General features: G+C 41.8%; 1 protein-coding gene across 2 annotated transcripts in view; it reads left to right on the plus strand.

Moving 5' to 3' along the window:
- Positions 1–18,207, plus strand: part of LOC147731524 (sodium channel protein type 2 subunit alpha-like) — a 662,760-nt gene that overhangs the window by 295,822 nt on the left and 348,731 nt on the right. For both annotated transcript variants that reach the window (XM_086956588.1, XM_086956587.1), the window contains 2 exons: positions 7,044–7,135; positions 8,527–8,799. In XM_086956588.1, the coding sequence (XP_086812714.1) occupies positions 7,044–7,135; positions 8,527–8,799 (365 nt within the window). The remainder of the gene's footprint in view (positions 1–7,043; positions 7,136–8,526; positions 8,800–18,207) is intronic.

Raw genomic sequence — 18,207 nt, forward strand, 5'->3', positions numbered from 1 at the left:
TCGCTATTCAGACATAAGGATGGGACATTCCATAGTCATTTCAAATTCATAGCAGCAATGAAAAGTGCCTGGAGGCAGTGGGGCTTCCGGCTAGTGCGTTCAGGTCCCATTCATTCAGGATTGGGGCCGCCGCCAAGGGGATTGGGCGCTGGGCATCCAGCACTTTTAAATGTTATATACGCCCCACATTGTACTGAGTCCGGTTTCTCCTCCCCCCTCACCCTCCCTGTCTTGGTCCAACCAAGCGGCGCAGGACGGTAGGGATCGTGGGGCATTCCTACTTACCATGAGTGCAGCAGTGGGCAACAGCCAGACGCAAATTCTGTGAAATTTGGCTGTGGGACACAGACATAGTTTGGATGGGTCAAGCAGGAATGAAGTCGGTCCAATTGCTCCCAGTGGTGCAGGAAGCAATGGGGAAAGGCGTCAGACTGGACGCGGTGGTACTCCACCTGGGAGGCAACTACCTGGCTGCACTGGGAAGAAGTGGCCTGCTAGAAAGGATGCGTTAGGGCCTATCTGCTGTGGCGAGACTGGTGTGCCTGGCTGAAATAATCTTCTCAGAAACAATAGTGCAGAGAACCTGGAGGGGGCCATAGACCTGGGGGTGGTGGAAAAATCCAGAATCAAATCGAATATCACCAATCAAAGGCCAGCGGTTGGGGATTCGTAAGACACAGCTTCATAAAACTGAGATCGTCAGGCTACCACTTGGAGGACGGTGTGCACTTGACAGGAGTAGGGGTGGATATGTTCCTGCTCAATATTATGGGGTTCGTAGAACAGATGAGAACCGTAGGTAGCGTGACAGAAGAAACCCTAGAAAGATAGAAAAAGGAGATAAATTGCTAGAGGTAGATGGAAGGCTGACACAGTGTCCTTGGGATGCCTCACGGCAGGGGCACTGAGGGAGCCAATAGTGGCCAGCAGCCATGGATAGAGTAGATGGGATGCACCTGCTGGACCCCTGGGATGCCTCACGGCAGGTGTACCAAAGGAGCGAGAGGTCGGAACTCAGCCTCAGGCTGAATAGATGAAGTGGTCACACAGGGTCCTTGGGATGCCACACGACAGGTCAAGAAGAGGTCGAAGGCAAGCGGCACAGCACTTGTGGCCCGTGCAAGTCCGGACAGACATCCACCAAGTCGGTAGCAAGTTTAAGCCTAGCACAATTGAAACAGTGGCCCTGGTATTTGGGCGCCCTCCCCAGAAATTGGTCTTTCTGAGAGCAGATAACGAACAAAAACGCATTAAAAAACTATAATTGCAGATACAGTTACTGTGTCAATAGAATGTTATGCATGACCATGAAGATTGCGAGATGTATACATTTTATGTTATAATAAACTGCAATCTTTTAAGGCACCAAGCAAGTTGTCCCTGGTGTGTTTGAAGGTTATGATGGACGCAGTTGGAAATTTCTAAGGGAGGGCCGGGGACTCGCCTCTTGGGAGTGATTGTGAAGAGGGTATGGATTGTGTAACTAGATCCACAGTCCATGTTCATGTTGGTGCACTCAGTCATTGAGTGTGTCACGGTCTCAACCAACCATGGGGCCGATTATATGAAAAATGAACGCTCTCGAACAGATGTGCTGACTTTAGGAGGAGGAGTCAAGTCTACTTCGAGAGGTGGTCAAGGAACCTCCCAGAGGAGTGCGAAAACTCCGAGCAAACATTTCACCAGTCCACCTATCAAGGCTGAATCCCTTGTAGAAATCTATTGCAAGTCTACTTAAATAAGGGGCTGCCTCCTTTGTTTTTTGTATTTCTGCTTTTCAGTCATTTGTGATGGTTTATGGCTAAAAGTATATGCATATTAATATAGGTCTGTTTTAATGATCATTGATAATTGTGGTTCGACCCTGACTGCTTTTGTCTCCGCCAGATATTGATCGTAGCACTGACACCGACATTGTTCGAGCTACCACGTTCTAATGTGCCCTAATTTATCATACCGTTTAATTATACGATGCGATGCAAATAAGTGGTGAGGGCACTCATCCGCGGATACGAGCACTTGAACAGATACATTTCTTATGGAAATGCAGACTTCACACATGCCCCCTGCTGTCTTAACGAAAGGCTTTCCTCCTAATCAGAGCAGAGGCAAAGCTGCGGCAAAGCGAATACGAGGAACCTTAATACTACCAGAACTGAAAATAAAACACAACCACTGTAATGTGCCACGTAAAATGCACATTTCTCGTGGTAATCTGTACATTATACACTTTTCCTGTACACTCTTCCCTGTGGAAGTAGGGCGCATGCAGACCCTATTCCTTTACATTCATTTATGTCATACATTGAGGAACAACAGGCGCAGATTTTAAAGACTGGAAGTTGAGCATGAACGTTTACTGTAGTGTACACATGTTTGAATACTTTATATCTATTTTTTTCTTCTTATTCCTTTTTTTCCCTGTATTATAAAGACTAGCTGTCTGTTATTGATAGCTATCTGCTGTGGAAATAGGTCAGGGCAGTGCAGTCTTTTCTCTTTTCTCATATTTGATTTTATGAATACGTCCATGTTTTCCTCTCTTTCTATGAGGCGCGTAGGCCGGTTCACTCTCAGGGGTATATTCACAAAGACGGGCGCTAACTATCGCCATTGTCAGTCATCGCAAGAAAAGTTAACGCTGCCTAACCCTGATTAATATCGCAATGTTAGTAGGCTATTTTTAAGCCCGCTGTACATGGAGACAGTAACAGGGAAGGGGTGTCAAAACCCACGTATTAATCATCGCAATGGCGAATTAGAATCCTGTGTTAGCCAGCGATACATTGTGAATGGCCAGTTATCGGCTGAGAAGTCCCATCATCACTACTTTTAGCTCCTGGCCCAACACTGCCCCTGCTGCAAGCCAGGTGTCACTGTGAGACTGGCAGCATGGTGACCATGGCAATCTGCTTCCTCAAAGTCTGACCATTTGATTTAACCAAAAATACTATCATTTTAGTGGTGCTAAAGTAGGCAGATACCGTCCATCTGGAATTCCTGCATCTTAAAAGGCTCCTAGCTGTGTTCCCTTCCATGCTGCAGGTAGTTGTCCTGCTTAACACCAGCAAAAAGCAGGTGTAAAATCCCTGGTGCTACCGCCGGTTATCCCCTGTTTTTGCTTCGCACATCTGGCAGTTCATTGTGAATGTGGTGTTGTGGTTTTTGCACGGGAATGCCTACTCTGCATCATATTAGTGTTAGTTGGTGGTGTCCACCATGGAGATAAATTTGGGGCAGTTATCATGGGAATACTAGTGTTGTCTGCAGTTTTGCAGTAGCTTGTGAATGGGGTGTTAATTCTATCACCACTTTTGATGCGTTAAAGTGGGGATAATTCGGAGATAAATCCTTATGAATATGCCCCTCAGTCTTTTATAAACCATCTGTTGTTATTTGCTTTTGAGTTAAATGATTCTGATCCTTTCTCTTCCTCTCGAAATGGTCACTCTCATCTTGATGTGACTTGCATTCACCCAGATATATATCTCTAATTATTTAAAAAATATTAAAACAAAACGTGCTTTGTTCCACTGATGCGTTTGTATGCCACCTAATGAATTCAACATAGGATACAATGAATCTAATATTTCATAATTAATATTTTTATAACTGCACATTATATATTCTATACAAGGCAACGGGGAAGTTAGAAAATGCAACCAAATTGTTATTAAACTAATTGTGCTTACATACTTGAGGCAATTGATAGAATAGTTCATACAGCGAATACATTTTTTTTAAAGTCCTTAAAAGCATAATACAAACAACCCCAAACTGGGACAATGCCTGAAAACGCACATACCTAATAATATCCTTTTAAATGGTAAATTTTCTAGAACCAGGATCACTCACCAAAGAGACACTCTTGGTGTTCAGTGGATGCTAACAACGGGATGGACAACTGATCAGAGGTACAGAAAAGCAATACGCTCTGTCATAGGTCCATTGTTTATATTTGAGAAAGCAGGTTATTTATTTTTACCCCCTGAGCTGCGAAATGTGGGTCATTAAAAAAGATTCTTTGCCCAGTGTGGATTTTCTGTTGCAGCTAAACATCTTCCTCCGCAGAATCAGTACTACAAGTAATTGATTAATTATACATAAGAGACCCAGATCACAAAAGCTTTTTGTGGAAGTAAAATGATGTTCACAGCCGAAAATGCCTTAATGTATGCCAGTCAGGAATGCACAAAAGCCCAGGGCTAGATTAACTCCCCTCCAGGATGGGACGGGGAAGGGTTCACCCCCATATTTGGCAGAGATGTTCCCCAAAAGTAAAAATGTTTTCCCCATGAAGGAAAAAAAAGAAAACAAAATAATTGTGTATGTGCACATATGTCTGGCTTTTCCACTGAGGGAATTGTACACTGTTCATAATTCAGTACGTGGAAAATAAGCAGTCCTCAAAATTTCACATGCCAGATTCAATAGTACTCCAGAAATTCTGGCCTGGTGTGGCTTTGCAGGTGTTCTATTGCCTCTAGTCTGTGAATATCAAAAAATATTCAGTCAAGGTAGAACTGTCCTTGCAGCAGTGAAGTGTTTTCCACCAAATGTCTTTCTTTGGAATTGGAAGGTGATGAGAGTAGTATCTTTGAAAGAACGGTGGTTTGGTTTGAGTTCGGATGGTATGAATAAGTATGAGGCACTTGGGGCCTTTTTGATTTGAAGATATACATATGTTACAGAGATTGTATCGTATGGTTTGCTGTTCGATAGTAAGCTAATTTAATTTAAGTAGGTAAGTAGAAACGTGTTTGTGTTTTTTTCCAGATGGAAGGTAAGCCCGATAGTTCTGTTTTGACCTTTTTGGTGTTGAGAAGCTGTCTTGAGTGGGCCATTGAGAAGTACAGTGGAACAGTAGATTTACAAATGGCTGAACCAGGTGGATCTGATGGAGAATACTGAATGGAGACTTTAAATATGCAGTAAAACATGGCTCTTTCAGACCTAGGGCGATCTTTCTAACCTACTTCCCTTCCTAATTTTCTGCAAGCGCTATGAGACCTATGGGTGATTTATGCGTTATATAAATTTAAAATACATACATACATACATACATAAAGGTAGCAGTTGGCATTTTTAGTAATTGCTGGAGCAGGTGGTGCGAAAGAGAGGTCAGAATTCAAGAGGCTTACAGAATGTAAAGCTATTTGGATTGGTGCAGCAAGTGACTAAAGGTCTGCTGGCCATTTGAAACTGTTCACTGTTGAAGGCGTTGTTCCAAAAGTAAGGTTATATGTTTCGTTGGTATTGATACAGAAGATGTTTTGTCCAGCCATTTTCTCGTGACAAGCTAACATGGGCCAAAGGATAACACATTCCAATGTCTTAATGATGGTTGATTAGGATTTGAGTGTCATAGGTTAACATTTGGCAGTTTAGACTAAAAGTGGAGATTGCATGTGAAACACCTGAGCAGTCTAGGCAACAACAGCGACCAGCTTACATGCTGAACGCTGTGTCTTGAAGCACAGTACCTGACTGTGCTAAGAGCGCACCTATTTTATGAAGGCTCACCACCTCTGGTAAGCTCGTACTGTAGATTTAACATATAGAGATGCATTGTTAGAAGCAGAATGACCAACATTTTGTCCAGATGTGCTTGCTTAGGCAATGCAATGCCACACTGCACCTGGTTTTGAGTAGCTCAGGCCTGGCCTGCACATGACAAGGAAAAGTAAATAATAGGCTGCCCAGTAGACAAGATGGTGGTGTAAATGGCACAATAGTGAGTACATCCAAAATGGCAGTCCAAGTTAAGTTAAGCAAACTCGTAAACAAACAAGTTGAGCAAACACATAAAATACCAAGATTGCTTGATACAAGTGGAGTGAGGGAAGTGCTGTTCAAAAGTCTCCCCAACTTCTATCAAAATGGCAGAGATGAAAGGATATGTTAGTTAGGCATAGGGAATTAAAACAGTATAAATAAAGTTAATGCAATTAGAACCTAAAAGCAAGAACAGCAACGCAAGTTGAGTTCACCAGAGAAAGTTCAAGTGTAACTGTTTAAGAGTGAGGTCATATTTGTTTGCAGAGATCTTTTTCTATTGCAGTTGTCTTTTGGCTCATAGTCAGAAATTAAGAAAATAATATTATATTTATTCCTTTATTTACATGTTTCTCACAGAAACAACGCGCATGCTTTAAAGAAGGATTCATTCGTATGATTTCAGCAATTAGACAGTGTTGATGTAGCATGATGTAGCATACGAAACAGTAACATACATTAAGCACAGATTGGCAGGAGTTGCATGGTGAGCAGTTTGAGGAACCTTATTGACGGCAGACCTTGCTGGCTTCAAGAGGTAATATAGAAAGCAGATTTGAAATGGTGGTAGCTCACACTTTGAAAGGTGGAGGGGTTCCAGTTTAAGAGGTACAAGAAGTTGGAATGGTCAGATTGGGAACAAAGCATATGCATACATGGGAAACAGTGTTGTGCTTGAGAGGAAAAGGGCGGTAAGGGGGCAGATGGTTTGTGATAGGTAGAAGTGTTAGTTCAAGGATAGATTTCTCTGCCAAGGTTGACTATTTACACAGTTTCCTGTATGTAAGTGGGACCAGCAAGTCTGACTTTTGACAGTTGGAATATGATAGATCATGGGCAAATGAAAAATGAAGGTATTTTATCCAGGGGTTGGAAAGGGTATTATAGATCACCTTTCATAGACTGAATTAGTAATCAAGCATGCTAATAACTAAGTCACTGCTCTGGGTTTTGGATTAATAGAAAGCAGGCTTTCATTTTTCACGGCACCAGAAAAAGTTAGAAAGATTGTAATACGATAATCTGTCCTGGAATAGGGCTATGCTTTAAACAAAGTGTTTCCTTGATTTTAAAAGTTAATATATAATTAGCAACTTCTGGCCCTTATCCGTTAACCTTTCTTACCATGCAGAACTTTTCGCATATCTCTAACCACAATAAATATGTTATTGGATTGAATCGTGCTGATCACAGAAGAGGTCTTTATAAACTACCATAGATAAATTAAACGTTGTAGAATTCTGAATAATTGTGATTTAATTCTACAGGTATGTAACAGAATTTGTAAACCTAGGCAATGTTTCAGCTCTTCGAACTTTCAGAGTATTAAGAGCTTTGAAAACTATTTCTGTAATTCCAGGTAAGATGTAGTTATTGGTGTAAGGTGTTAGGTCCTTGTGTACATCCAAATGTATTTTGTGTCCTGTCATTGTGTTTGTGTGTGAACTCCCCTATTACAGATATGTGACAGAGTTTGTGGACTTGGGCAATGTCTCAGCGTTGAGAACATTCAGGGTTCTCCGAGCTTTGAAAACAATATCAGTCATTCCAGGTGAGAGCTAGGTTCAACACTCAGGCTGACATTAGTTCCATGGAAGTCAAGATTGCTTCTTTCCAGCATTAGACATACTGCTTCCCACCCATATTGCAAAAAAGCAGGAATCAAGAGAAACCAGAGTTCAATTGCAGTATGATTCCGTGCTTTTTCAAATTTGCTTTTTTTTCATCAGCCTTGGAATTTAAAAAAAATTCTTGCATGAGACATTGCAAAATCCAGCCTGTGACGTTTGCATTATATAGGTACCAAATATATTTTCAAATTTAATGAAATATGATATTTCCATTTTCTTGTTGGGCTGCATTTTATTAACATTCTCTGTAAATTGGTTTAATGTAGCAGACAACATTTAGATATATATTAATTTACTTTTTAACACAAATTAACATTTAAATTTGCAAATATAACAGTTGGTAAAAGCATGTGTGTTGCATGAATAAATAAATACGTTGGCGTGTTTTTCTTCTCCAAACTATGCGTTCAGCTGTGAACCTAAGATTTGTTTTTAATTCCATTATGTTGCCCTTTATATATATTTTCAAATTCTACGTTTTCGTATCTCTTTTTGAGTGTAAGAATGTGAAAAAATAAGCATATCAGAGAAATGATTAGCTATGGCTGTGATATGTTTTAAAGTAAATATACATGTTTAATAAATGAGTGATGTTTGTGAAAAAAGGTGTCTAAGTGAGTGTGTAAGTCATTGCCTCACAGTGAATGAACAATTGTAGTCGGGTGTGAGTGTGTCGTTGAGCATTCAAGTCAACAAGTGTTTTTTGAGTGAATTGAGTTACTGTTTGTTTTGAGCCACTCCGACATAATACCATGCAATAGCCGCGTTCTTGTTTTTGTAAAAGATAAAGTTTGGAGAAGATCAAAAAGTAAAACAGTTGGCGTTTTACTTTTTCTAACATGACTTACAAAAGTTATGCATTACAAAATGGCTTTTTTTTAACAAAAGCAATTATTTTGTAATGTGCATCTTCCATTCTAAATTGTAAACACTGTAAACCACTATTTCACCTCTTTCATTCATTACCTTAAGCTAACTGGCTGCCCATTCACATCACTTTCAAAATCGCACCTTTTACAATCTTGCATGATATGTCAACTTTGCCTTAAAATGTTTGCTTAAGCGTCGCTCTATCGTAAAAAAGTAAATAAAACTCCTTTAAAATATACTCAATTTACAGGCCTGAAGACTATCGTGGGAGCCTTGATTCAGTCAGTGAAGAAGCTCTCGGATGTCATGATTCTGACTGTGTTTTGTCTCAGTGTATTTGCCCTAATAGGACTGCAGCTGTTTATGGGCAACTTGAGAAATAAATGTCTGCAGTGGCCGCCGGACGATGACGCGTATGAAACAAACGTGACTTCATACTTTAATGGTACAATGGAGGGAAATGGAACCGCTTACAACATAACAGTGAGAACATTTGACTGGAAGGAATACATCAGTAACCCAAGTAAGAATCATTTTGTGAAATGAAATGTTGTATTTTTATTATCTATGTATGTATTTATTATTATTAACAATATGCATCTAGTATCATAGGCCACTTTTAGCTTGGCATTGGGGCATATAAGGGAATATATGTAGTGCATCTACTAACAGAAGCCAATGAGGTTATAACTGACAGCTGTTGTCTGTAAAGCAAGAACAGCAAAAATGCATCTTAATTCTGTACAGCAAAACCAACCTAGAAAACATGAGGATACAGGGAATCACCTTCGTAGCGTGAGGCATATCTACAAAATCTGCCTACGTACACATTGTGGTGTACTATTTCATCAATAGAAGAAAATATTTACCATGTGAAGGATTTATTGATGATTGCTTCAAGCAGATTTATCGATTTATTTGGCTAGGAGAGTTAGCAAGAAATCTGCAGGTGAAAAAAATACTGACACCACACGATTGTGGTATTACACCTGGCAGTATTATTGACTGATTCAAAGGTTTATCCTGTCAGAATCGGGGACAGTACGTTCTATATCCCTCATTCCAACTGGTAAAGTGCTCCCTTCGCTGTCTATCCTGTTCACAAAACTAACAGTAACACTTGCAGGAACTTGCTTAGGAAAAAACCCTAGATCCAGTCACAGTGCAAACTTGAATCCTGTAGTTGTTTACATATGGATTTACAACTGGACACGGAGAATAAGCATTTGCATGTAAAGTTCCTATATAATGTGGGCTAGTCGATGGAATGACCTGTTGTAGTGCCAATATGACCTTTCTGATATCCTGTGAAAGTTATTTCTCTATTTTTGAGCGCTCCCTTCTTCAAGTTTTTATTCGTTTTTTTATATTCCTATTTGAAAATTGAGACATCCTAATACAATGTCAAATTCTTAAGGGTAATCCTAGTATCTTTGATGTTGTGTCCATTTACAAACATAATTCACAGTAACATTTACGGACAGTCAGTGCCTAATATGTAAAAGACGGGGCCCAATGTTTTGCTCAGAAACCCACAGTAGGCACTACTGAATGTCAGGGCTGTTAGATACCAAGGATATCTACTCTTGATTCTACCACCATGCGCTCCCTGTCCCTTTATCTCAATCCTTACAGTTCTTCTTCATCCCTCTTTTCTTCCTTTGTCACCGTTTTCCCATTTTCTTCCTTCTTCCCCCTTGTCTACCGTTCTCTTTCTTATTCATGGCCACAATCTGATGATGATAAAGAAGTCCTGAGTCCCAAGATTGAGTGTCCATGGACCCCACCTTCAACCATCAGCTCAAATTAAGCACTATGCACATTCAAGAATAAGGATCTATTTCTTAGTAAGGGTGCAATAATATAAAATATAGGATAATTAATTTTAACCTTTGGCATTGCATGCTTACTTAATAACAAAACCAGCAGAGTTTGCTCAAGCACACACCCCACAAGGATTGTAGCGCAAGGCTAAATCTACAAAATATATATATATTTCACTAATAGATTTTAGTTAATTGTAGACATTTTAACAGAAAAAATTCAAATCTAGGAATAATGTTTTTGTTAAAGAAAATACAAAACGAACTGAATTATCAATATTTGTCTTTTCCGTAATAAGTAATAAAAAAAAGTCCACAAGATAACAATTTTGCTTAACACTCAGATATCTACTCTACATGTGAATAGTAAGGCACATATTTTTCCAATTCATACTATGTTCAAAGCAATCGTAGTATTAAGTAAGTGTTCACCATATTTTGCCCTTTCGGGAATTCTGTTGGCTACATTTCACACTATAAAAGCATTACCTTTGTACTCATGGACTTCAGTTTTTTGCACCAGTACAATGTGTCTAAAAGTTGTCCCAATGTGTATTGGTCTGAAAGTTCACACATCTTCTTAGAACTTCTCCCCTCCATCTTTACCCGCTGAACAACAACCTCTCTTTCAGGAATCTCCTGAAAATGTTATTTCTGTTATGCTAGCCTTAATGTTTAAATTGCATTAAAGGTTAATTGTCAGATAAAACCAAGATGTTTTTTCTATAATCACATTACAGCCAGACCTATTGGTATTGCCAATGCTAGGTGTACAGAAAGTGAGCAGAACATGGCAGCTGTATCGCAAGCTAAATGTCTTTGAAAGTAGCCAGTACAATCGGGCAATACCGCAGGAAGTTACTTGATGTCATAAATGGAGCAACACATACACGCGCACACATACACACACACAAAGAACTAATTTCACCACTGCATCCCCCTCATCCATCTTCACTTCACTCCTATCTCTGCCTAGATGTATTCCTTCTTTTTTGACTGAGGTTCGGCCACCCTCTTGTGTTTCAACAATATCTCTAGAAAATAACAAGCATTAGCAAATCCATTGGGTCCATTAGTTCTTGTCTTCAGGCTTTGCCGATGGTTCTAGCCATGCTGTACATCAGTCCCAATGTTGTGCAGCACGGCTTTCAAAACAGGGAAAACAAAGTCATATGCAGCTGGTCACATCATTTTAAATTTGCACACACCAAATAGAGCAGACAAGTCCACCAGTCCACCGCCCATCAGTCCACCCACTATGGCACCAAGGGCACATTCTCCACTACTTTCCCCTCCTGCAGACACACACTATTTGCCCCAAGAATCCATTCATTCTCTTGGGAAACATGGGGATGATGTGGACTGTGGGTACGATGGAGACCAATTCTCCATTCTACTGCAAGATGACTTGTGGGACTTGTACAACACAGACTCACATACATACTGACTCTTTAATGGTAGCAACAGCAAGGAAAAAGAGAAACTCACAAACTTCTGGCGAGACACCCCCAACAGATAAGGGAGCACGAAAAATAGATGCTGCGGGGAAAAGAGTGGCAGCCCAATCGGCTAACCACTGAAGAAGTGCTAACTCCTTTGGTCTCCTCACATTATGATAGGGCACACAAGGGGGCTCCTCCAGCAACACCCAGAGAAGTATAAAAATTGGGCTTTTGAGATTGCCTCTGAGGGCAAATTGATTGCCAATACTTCTATTCAAGGTGCACTAAATGCAGTTGAAACAGACCCACAAGGCATTAACACCAGTGTCCTCCTTCGCTGGCATATCTGGCTTAAAGTTTCATGCTACAAAACTGAAGTGCAACAAAATATTTTTGCACTTCCTTTTGATGGGGAACACCTCTTTGGTCATCAAGTAGACACTCTTCTTGAAATTTTTTTAAAAGACAATGACACCGCTAAAGCTATGAGGGTTTTACAAACACATGCACAATGAGATAATTTTCTTCGCTCCCCATATCATAGGTCAGCCACGCCCACATCTTCTAAAACTTCCACCTCATACTAGCACCCCCAGTTACAAATTAAATCACCTAGAGGTACTATAAAGGACCATACAGGGGCAGCATCTCAAGGGGCAGAGGCAGGGGTGGTTTTTCAAAACAATAGCCACAAAACCTTGCCTTCCGACCATTCCCACCATTCCCCCGATCACAGAGCACCTGTCGGGGGAGAGACACCAACAGTGCTTTCTCGCAAGACCACCTAGTGAAGTAGTGTGGCTCACTGGTTAGAGGCGGCAGACCCGAGAGCAGAGGACGGCCCGGGACCAGGGTTCGATTCCCGGCGCGGCAGGTTTCTGGACCAGGGTCAGCGGACTCGATAATTCTCTCGCCTCGGTGCCCACTCTGATCAGCGATCACACTCGGCAACTCTGGGCATTAGCTTGCCTCATCTTCACTAACGGCCCCACCAGACCGCCGGGGATGCCTGGTCTCACCCTGGAGATACCCAATAAGGGACCATCTCTCAGGGAAGCCAGGAAGGGTTTCGCAGCGGTCGAGGCGCCTTGGGACCCTACGGGTAAGTAGTGCGCTATATAAATGCCAATACATTTACATTTACATTTACACCAACAGTGGGTATTAGATTTTATCCAACATAGATATTGCCTGGAGCTCTCCTCCATATCTCCAAACATTTCGCCACAGATTGTCAACAGATTATCAGCAGCAACTCAAACAGGAAATCCAAGCTCTTCTACAAAAGGGAGCGATAGAACTTGTGACATTTTACCTACAAAAACAAGGGGTTCTGCTCAGTTTACTTCCTAATACCCAAAAAGGATGGGTCTCTAAGACCAATTTTGGATCTCAGACCCATAAATATGTACATTCTCTCAGAGCATTTCCACATGGTCACTCCTCTAGATGTTATCCCGCTACTACAGCAAGGCTACTTCATGGCTCCTTTGACTTGAAGGACACATACTTTCACATTCTAATTCATCCAGCACACTGCCAATAACTCAGGTTGTTTGGTCAACGAATAACACTTTCAGTTCAACATGCTTCCATTCAGGGTCACCACAGCCCCAAGGGTGTTTACCAAATGCCTGTGGTAGCAGCTCACTTATGAAGGCAAAACATACACATTTTCACTTACCTGGAGGTTGTTTTCAACACACCCAAACTACCGTAAACCTACTTCACAAACTAGGTTTTACAATCAGTGAAGTCAAATCTCGCCTACAACTCCTTCAAATACAGCCTTGCTTGGGAGCCATCCTTAATTCATAGATGGGGTCAGCTTACCCAAACTCAGTAAGGCATTCTGCATAGCCATAGTACCTCATGCCAGACTCAAAATTCACTCGCATCTATGATGCTTAGCACATCAGTGGTCTCAAGAGGACATTCAGCTGGAAGATTAGTGTTGATCAGCCGTCACTTTTGTCATGCTGTACAGTGGTGGAATTCCAATAATATTCTAAAAGGACGGCCTTTCCTAGACCCAATTCCGCAGAGGACATAACAAACGGATGCATCACTCACAGTTTGAGGAGCGCACTCACAGGAGCTGACTGTTCAGGGCCACTGGACAACCAGTCAGACTCATCTCTATCACAGTCACCTAGAGCTGCTAACTGTTCATCTAGCTCTGAAAGCATTCCTTCCACACCTCACAGGGAAAGTGGTTCTCATTAAAACAGATAACATGCATACCATGCATTCTCTGCAAAAACAAGGCAGCACAAGGTCAACTCAGCTATCGCACTTAGCACAGAGCTATCTGGAGGTATGTTCTCCAACACAACATTCTCCAATTAGCGGAGTACATACTGAGAGTGGACAATGACTTTGCGGATCTCTTCAGCAGACGACAACAAGTCCAAGAGTAGTAGCTCAATTTACAAGTCCTCCATCCATTCTTCCAACAATCAGGTCACTCAGATAAAGACCTATTCACAATGTCAGAAAACCCCAAATGCCCAAACTTCGCCTCCAGGTTCTAACACCCACAGCCCAAGGGCGATGAACTATGGATGAATTTGTCAGGGATATTTGCTTATGCTTTTCCATCTCTCCCACTGCTTACTTTTGTGATTCGCAAATTGTGGCAGCCGTCTCTAACCCTCCTCTTAGTGGCTCCTACTTGGGCCAGACAACCATGGTTCTCTACACCACTGAAAATGTCAGTAGTCCCACATCAGGTACTTCCCAACTGGCAAGACCTTCTAACCCCAAACCAGAGAGAGTAAGGTTTCCAACCCCCAGTTCTCTCAATCTTCCTACGTGGCTCCTGAGGGCTTAGAATTCGGATATTTAAACTTACCTCAGCAGTGTATGGATATTCTTAGAGAGGTGAGAAGACCCATTACTAGAGCCTGCTTTGTGGCAATGTGGAAACACGTTGGCCACTATTGCCATTCAATACATATTAACCCATTAAAATCATAGACAAAAGACACTGTTACCTTCTACATTTACAAATGTCTGGGTTAGCTTTCACTTCCATAAGACTACACCTAGCGGAAGTAGCAGCATATGTCCAAAACATAGAACGGACCTCAATATTCAGAATTCCTGTATGTTTCTAGAGGGCCTCCTAAGAGTTATCCCACCTAGGATCCCTCCAACCCACCTGCTAAGAATCTCAACATTGTGTTAACAAGGCAAATGGGCTCCCCATTTGAACCTTTTCGCACGTGCCATCTCCAATTTCTTTCATGGAAAGTCACATTTCTCATTGCAATCATTTCTCTTAGACATGTATGTGATCTTCAGACATTAACTCTAGAAGAACCATTCTTCTAACTTTATAAAGACAAGGTGGTACTACGTACCAACCCTAACTTCCTTCCCAAAGTGGTCTCCCAATTCCACTTAAAACGATCCATTGCGTTTCCAGTGTTCTTTCCCAAACTAGATTCAGTTGCTGAAAGACCTTTACACACATTAGATGTTAAAAGACCTCTTATGTATTATAATGATAGAGCTCAATCATTTTGAAAAACTCAGCCACTCTTTGTTGCATTCTCCAAACCACATAAGGGAAGAGAGATTTCTAAGATTGTAAAATGTATACAAACCTGTTATGCCAAAGCTAAAAGGCCACTCCCTATCCCTCCCACAGCTTACTCTACTCGTAAAAAGTAAGTTGCCATGGCATTCTTGGGAAATATACCCATAGCTGACATATGTAAGGCAGCTACATGGACGACACCACACACATTTACCAAATATGACTGTGTAAATGTTATAGCAAGGTAACAATCCAATTTTGGAAAGTGGTTTTGCGCACATTATAGCAAACAAATGCAACCCACACAGGTTAGCCACTGCTTACAGAGGTCAGCTACTTTACAGTCTATGCTAAGCATGTGTATCAACAGCCACACATGCCATCAAATGGAAAAAGTTACTCACCCAGTAAGCATCTGTTTGTGGCATGTAGTGCTGTAGAGTCACATGCAACCACCCTCCTCCCTGGACACCTGTGGTGGTTGCACTTATCTATATTGAACATTAAAACATCACATTACTTCCGCATGGTCATCTCACTAGCATACATCATCCTTTACACTCCATCCTCACCTATGCTAAGCAGCTGAATCTACAGCACGATACATCACAGTTGGGGGAAGCAACATGGAGGAGTGTGATACAATGAGGGTAGAAGCAAAACAGAATGAGCACAAGCAACAGGAGGAGGTGCGCAAAGTAACACAGGTGGCACTTCAAAGGAGTGGGATGCAATGAGGAGGCAACACGAGAGGGTGGAAGCAACTCAGCTGTGGAAAGCAACAGAAGGAAGGGTGCAAAGGAACACAGGGTAGCTGGTGGGAGAACCAACCTGAAGGCTCAGGAAGAAAGACAGAGAGAAGAGCGTATGGGGAGTAAATGAATGAGCAAACATATGAGAGAGAATGCAAAGCTGAGGTGGGGAGAAAAGCACACATGAGGGAAAGGGGAAGCACATGGGCAAACAGTGCGGCCCATAAGCACTAACCAATAAGAAATAAGCTAGCAAAATGTTCCACAAAAAAGAAACTGCATGCACTATATTAGGCAAGACCTAAAATTGGGTTTACAAAAAAATTGAGTATCATTGCTGAATACACAATTCATTTTTGCCCAATAAAAGACAAAAACAACATTTTCAAAGCCAATTGGTCTGACTTATAACTAATAATGTATGTTTATTGCATTCAATTATCCATCCATTTATGCACTTAGTCACTCATCATCCATGCATTCAGTTATTCGTCATGCTTGCAGTCAATCACTCATTCTTGCTCTCGTACCATTCATGCACTGACTCATTCTTGTGTTCATTAACTCATGCATCCACAGTGCCTCACACACATACATACCATACAGTGAAGAAACACAGTTTTATGCCAGTCCTAATAGTTTCATTTTAGAAATCTGTCTAAAAACATCACAATCCTTGAGCCTTGAAAAAGTGGACAGTAAGCACCAGAGGGACAATGGCACAGGCATAGTAACCAGCTGGACCATGGGGGAAAGAAAGTAAGCATGTGTAAGAACAGAGAGGACATGCATATGAACAAGTCTACTTGAAAATAATGTGAGTAAAATCAGTTTGCCTACAGGGATATTGTGTGTGTGTATGTGTGTCTTAAAGAAATTAAAGGAGTATGCACATGTAGGGAATGTGGGCATAAAGGATGTACACAAAAGGAGTACTTATATGCATGAAGTGTACATGGCAAGAATAAAGCTTTGAGCACTCAGGTGGTTTTGGGGTGTTAATGTGTCAAATGTATACATGAAAACATTGAAAGGAATGTGCATGTTAAAGAATTGAATGGTGTGCAGTGTGTGTGCTTGTTCCTCTCACATTGTCATGTGCTTTTACTGTTAGATGATTCCAGCATAAAAGGCTATTACTTCGGACCAGTGGGTCCTTCAAATTGTGGAAAAGGACTACACCCTTAACTTCCTTTAGGTGCCGCCCCAAATTCCAACTTCTCCTTGCCCCCGACCACTTTGCCATTTTTTAGCAGGAGGTGGCAGCTCCACTCCTAAAAGGAGCTGTGGAGTTAGTGACAGAGAAGGAACATTTCCAGGGTTGTTACACACATTATTGCCTGGTGCTCAAGAAGGAGGGTGGTCTCCGCCCCTTTCTGGATCTCAGGAGTCTGAACATCTTCCTTAAAAAAGAAAGTTCAAAGTGCTGACCCTAGCTCAATTTATTATTCTGGTGTTGGATCTTGGAGAGTAGATGGTGTCACTAGAACTGCAGAATTAGCTCTTCCACATCCCAATCCTACGTCCAGTTGGAAGTACTTGGGACTTGTGGTGGATTCTATGCTCTAGCAATTTGCAGTACTACCCTTTGGTTTGACATAGGTGCTTTGAGTCTTCACAAAGGTGATGGCAGCAGTTGCTACACTCTTAGATGGTTAGGAATACCCATGTTCCTGTACTTGGATAACTGGCTACTCAAAGCCAGTTTGCCAGTGTTGGTGTTGCACCATCTGCAGTCGACTGTATCTCTGTTGTTCGACCTGTGCTTTTCAATCAACGAGCCCAAATCTCACCTGATGGCCTCCCAATGACTTCAGTTCATAGGGTTGTTACTGGACACCATCCTTCTTCATGCCTTTCCTCCGATTCTGAGAATAAAAGACATCCAGGAGATGCTTCCACCTTTCCATCAAGGAGCAAGATCCCAGTCCTGAGAGTCCAGCGATTCCTAGGTCTGCTGGCTATGGCATTCTCCTAGTTACGCGCAAACATCGGCACATGTGGGCCCTGCAGTGGTGCCTCTGCAAGCAGTGGTTCCAGTATGAACGAGAACTTTCAAACTTCACCATGACTTCCCCAGTGCTGTGATTGAAGTGGGGAATGTGGCAAACCTGTCTCGCAGCATGGCCTTCACTCCCCCTCTGGCTGTAACTATGGTAGTGAAAGGTGCCTCCACCCTAGGGTGGGGAGCTCATCTGGAGGATCTAGAGATTAGGAGCCTCTGGTCTCAAGAGGAGCAGGTACTCCATGTCAACCTGCTAGAATTGCAGGCGATTTGGCTGGGGCTCAAGGCCTTCCTTCCCTCCATCGTAAGTGGGTGCGTCCAGTTCCTGATGGACAACACAACTTTGATGTGGTATGTGAACAAGC

Source organism: Lissotriton vulgaris, chromosome 2_1 (genome assembly GCF_964263255.1).
Source record: "Lissotriton vulgaris chromosome 2_1, aLisVul1.2, whole genome shotgun sequence".
Taxonomy (NCBI): Eukaryota; Metazoa; Chordata; class Amphibia; order Caudata; family Salamandridae; genus Lissotriton; species Lissotriton vulgaris.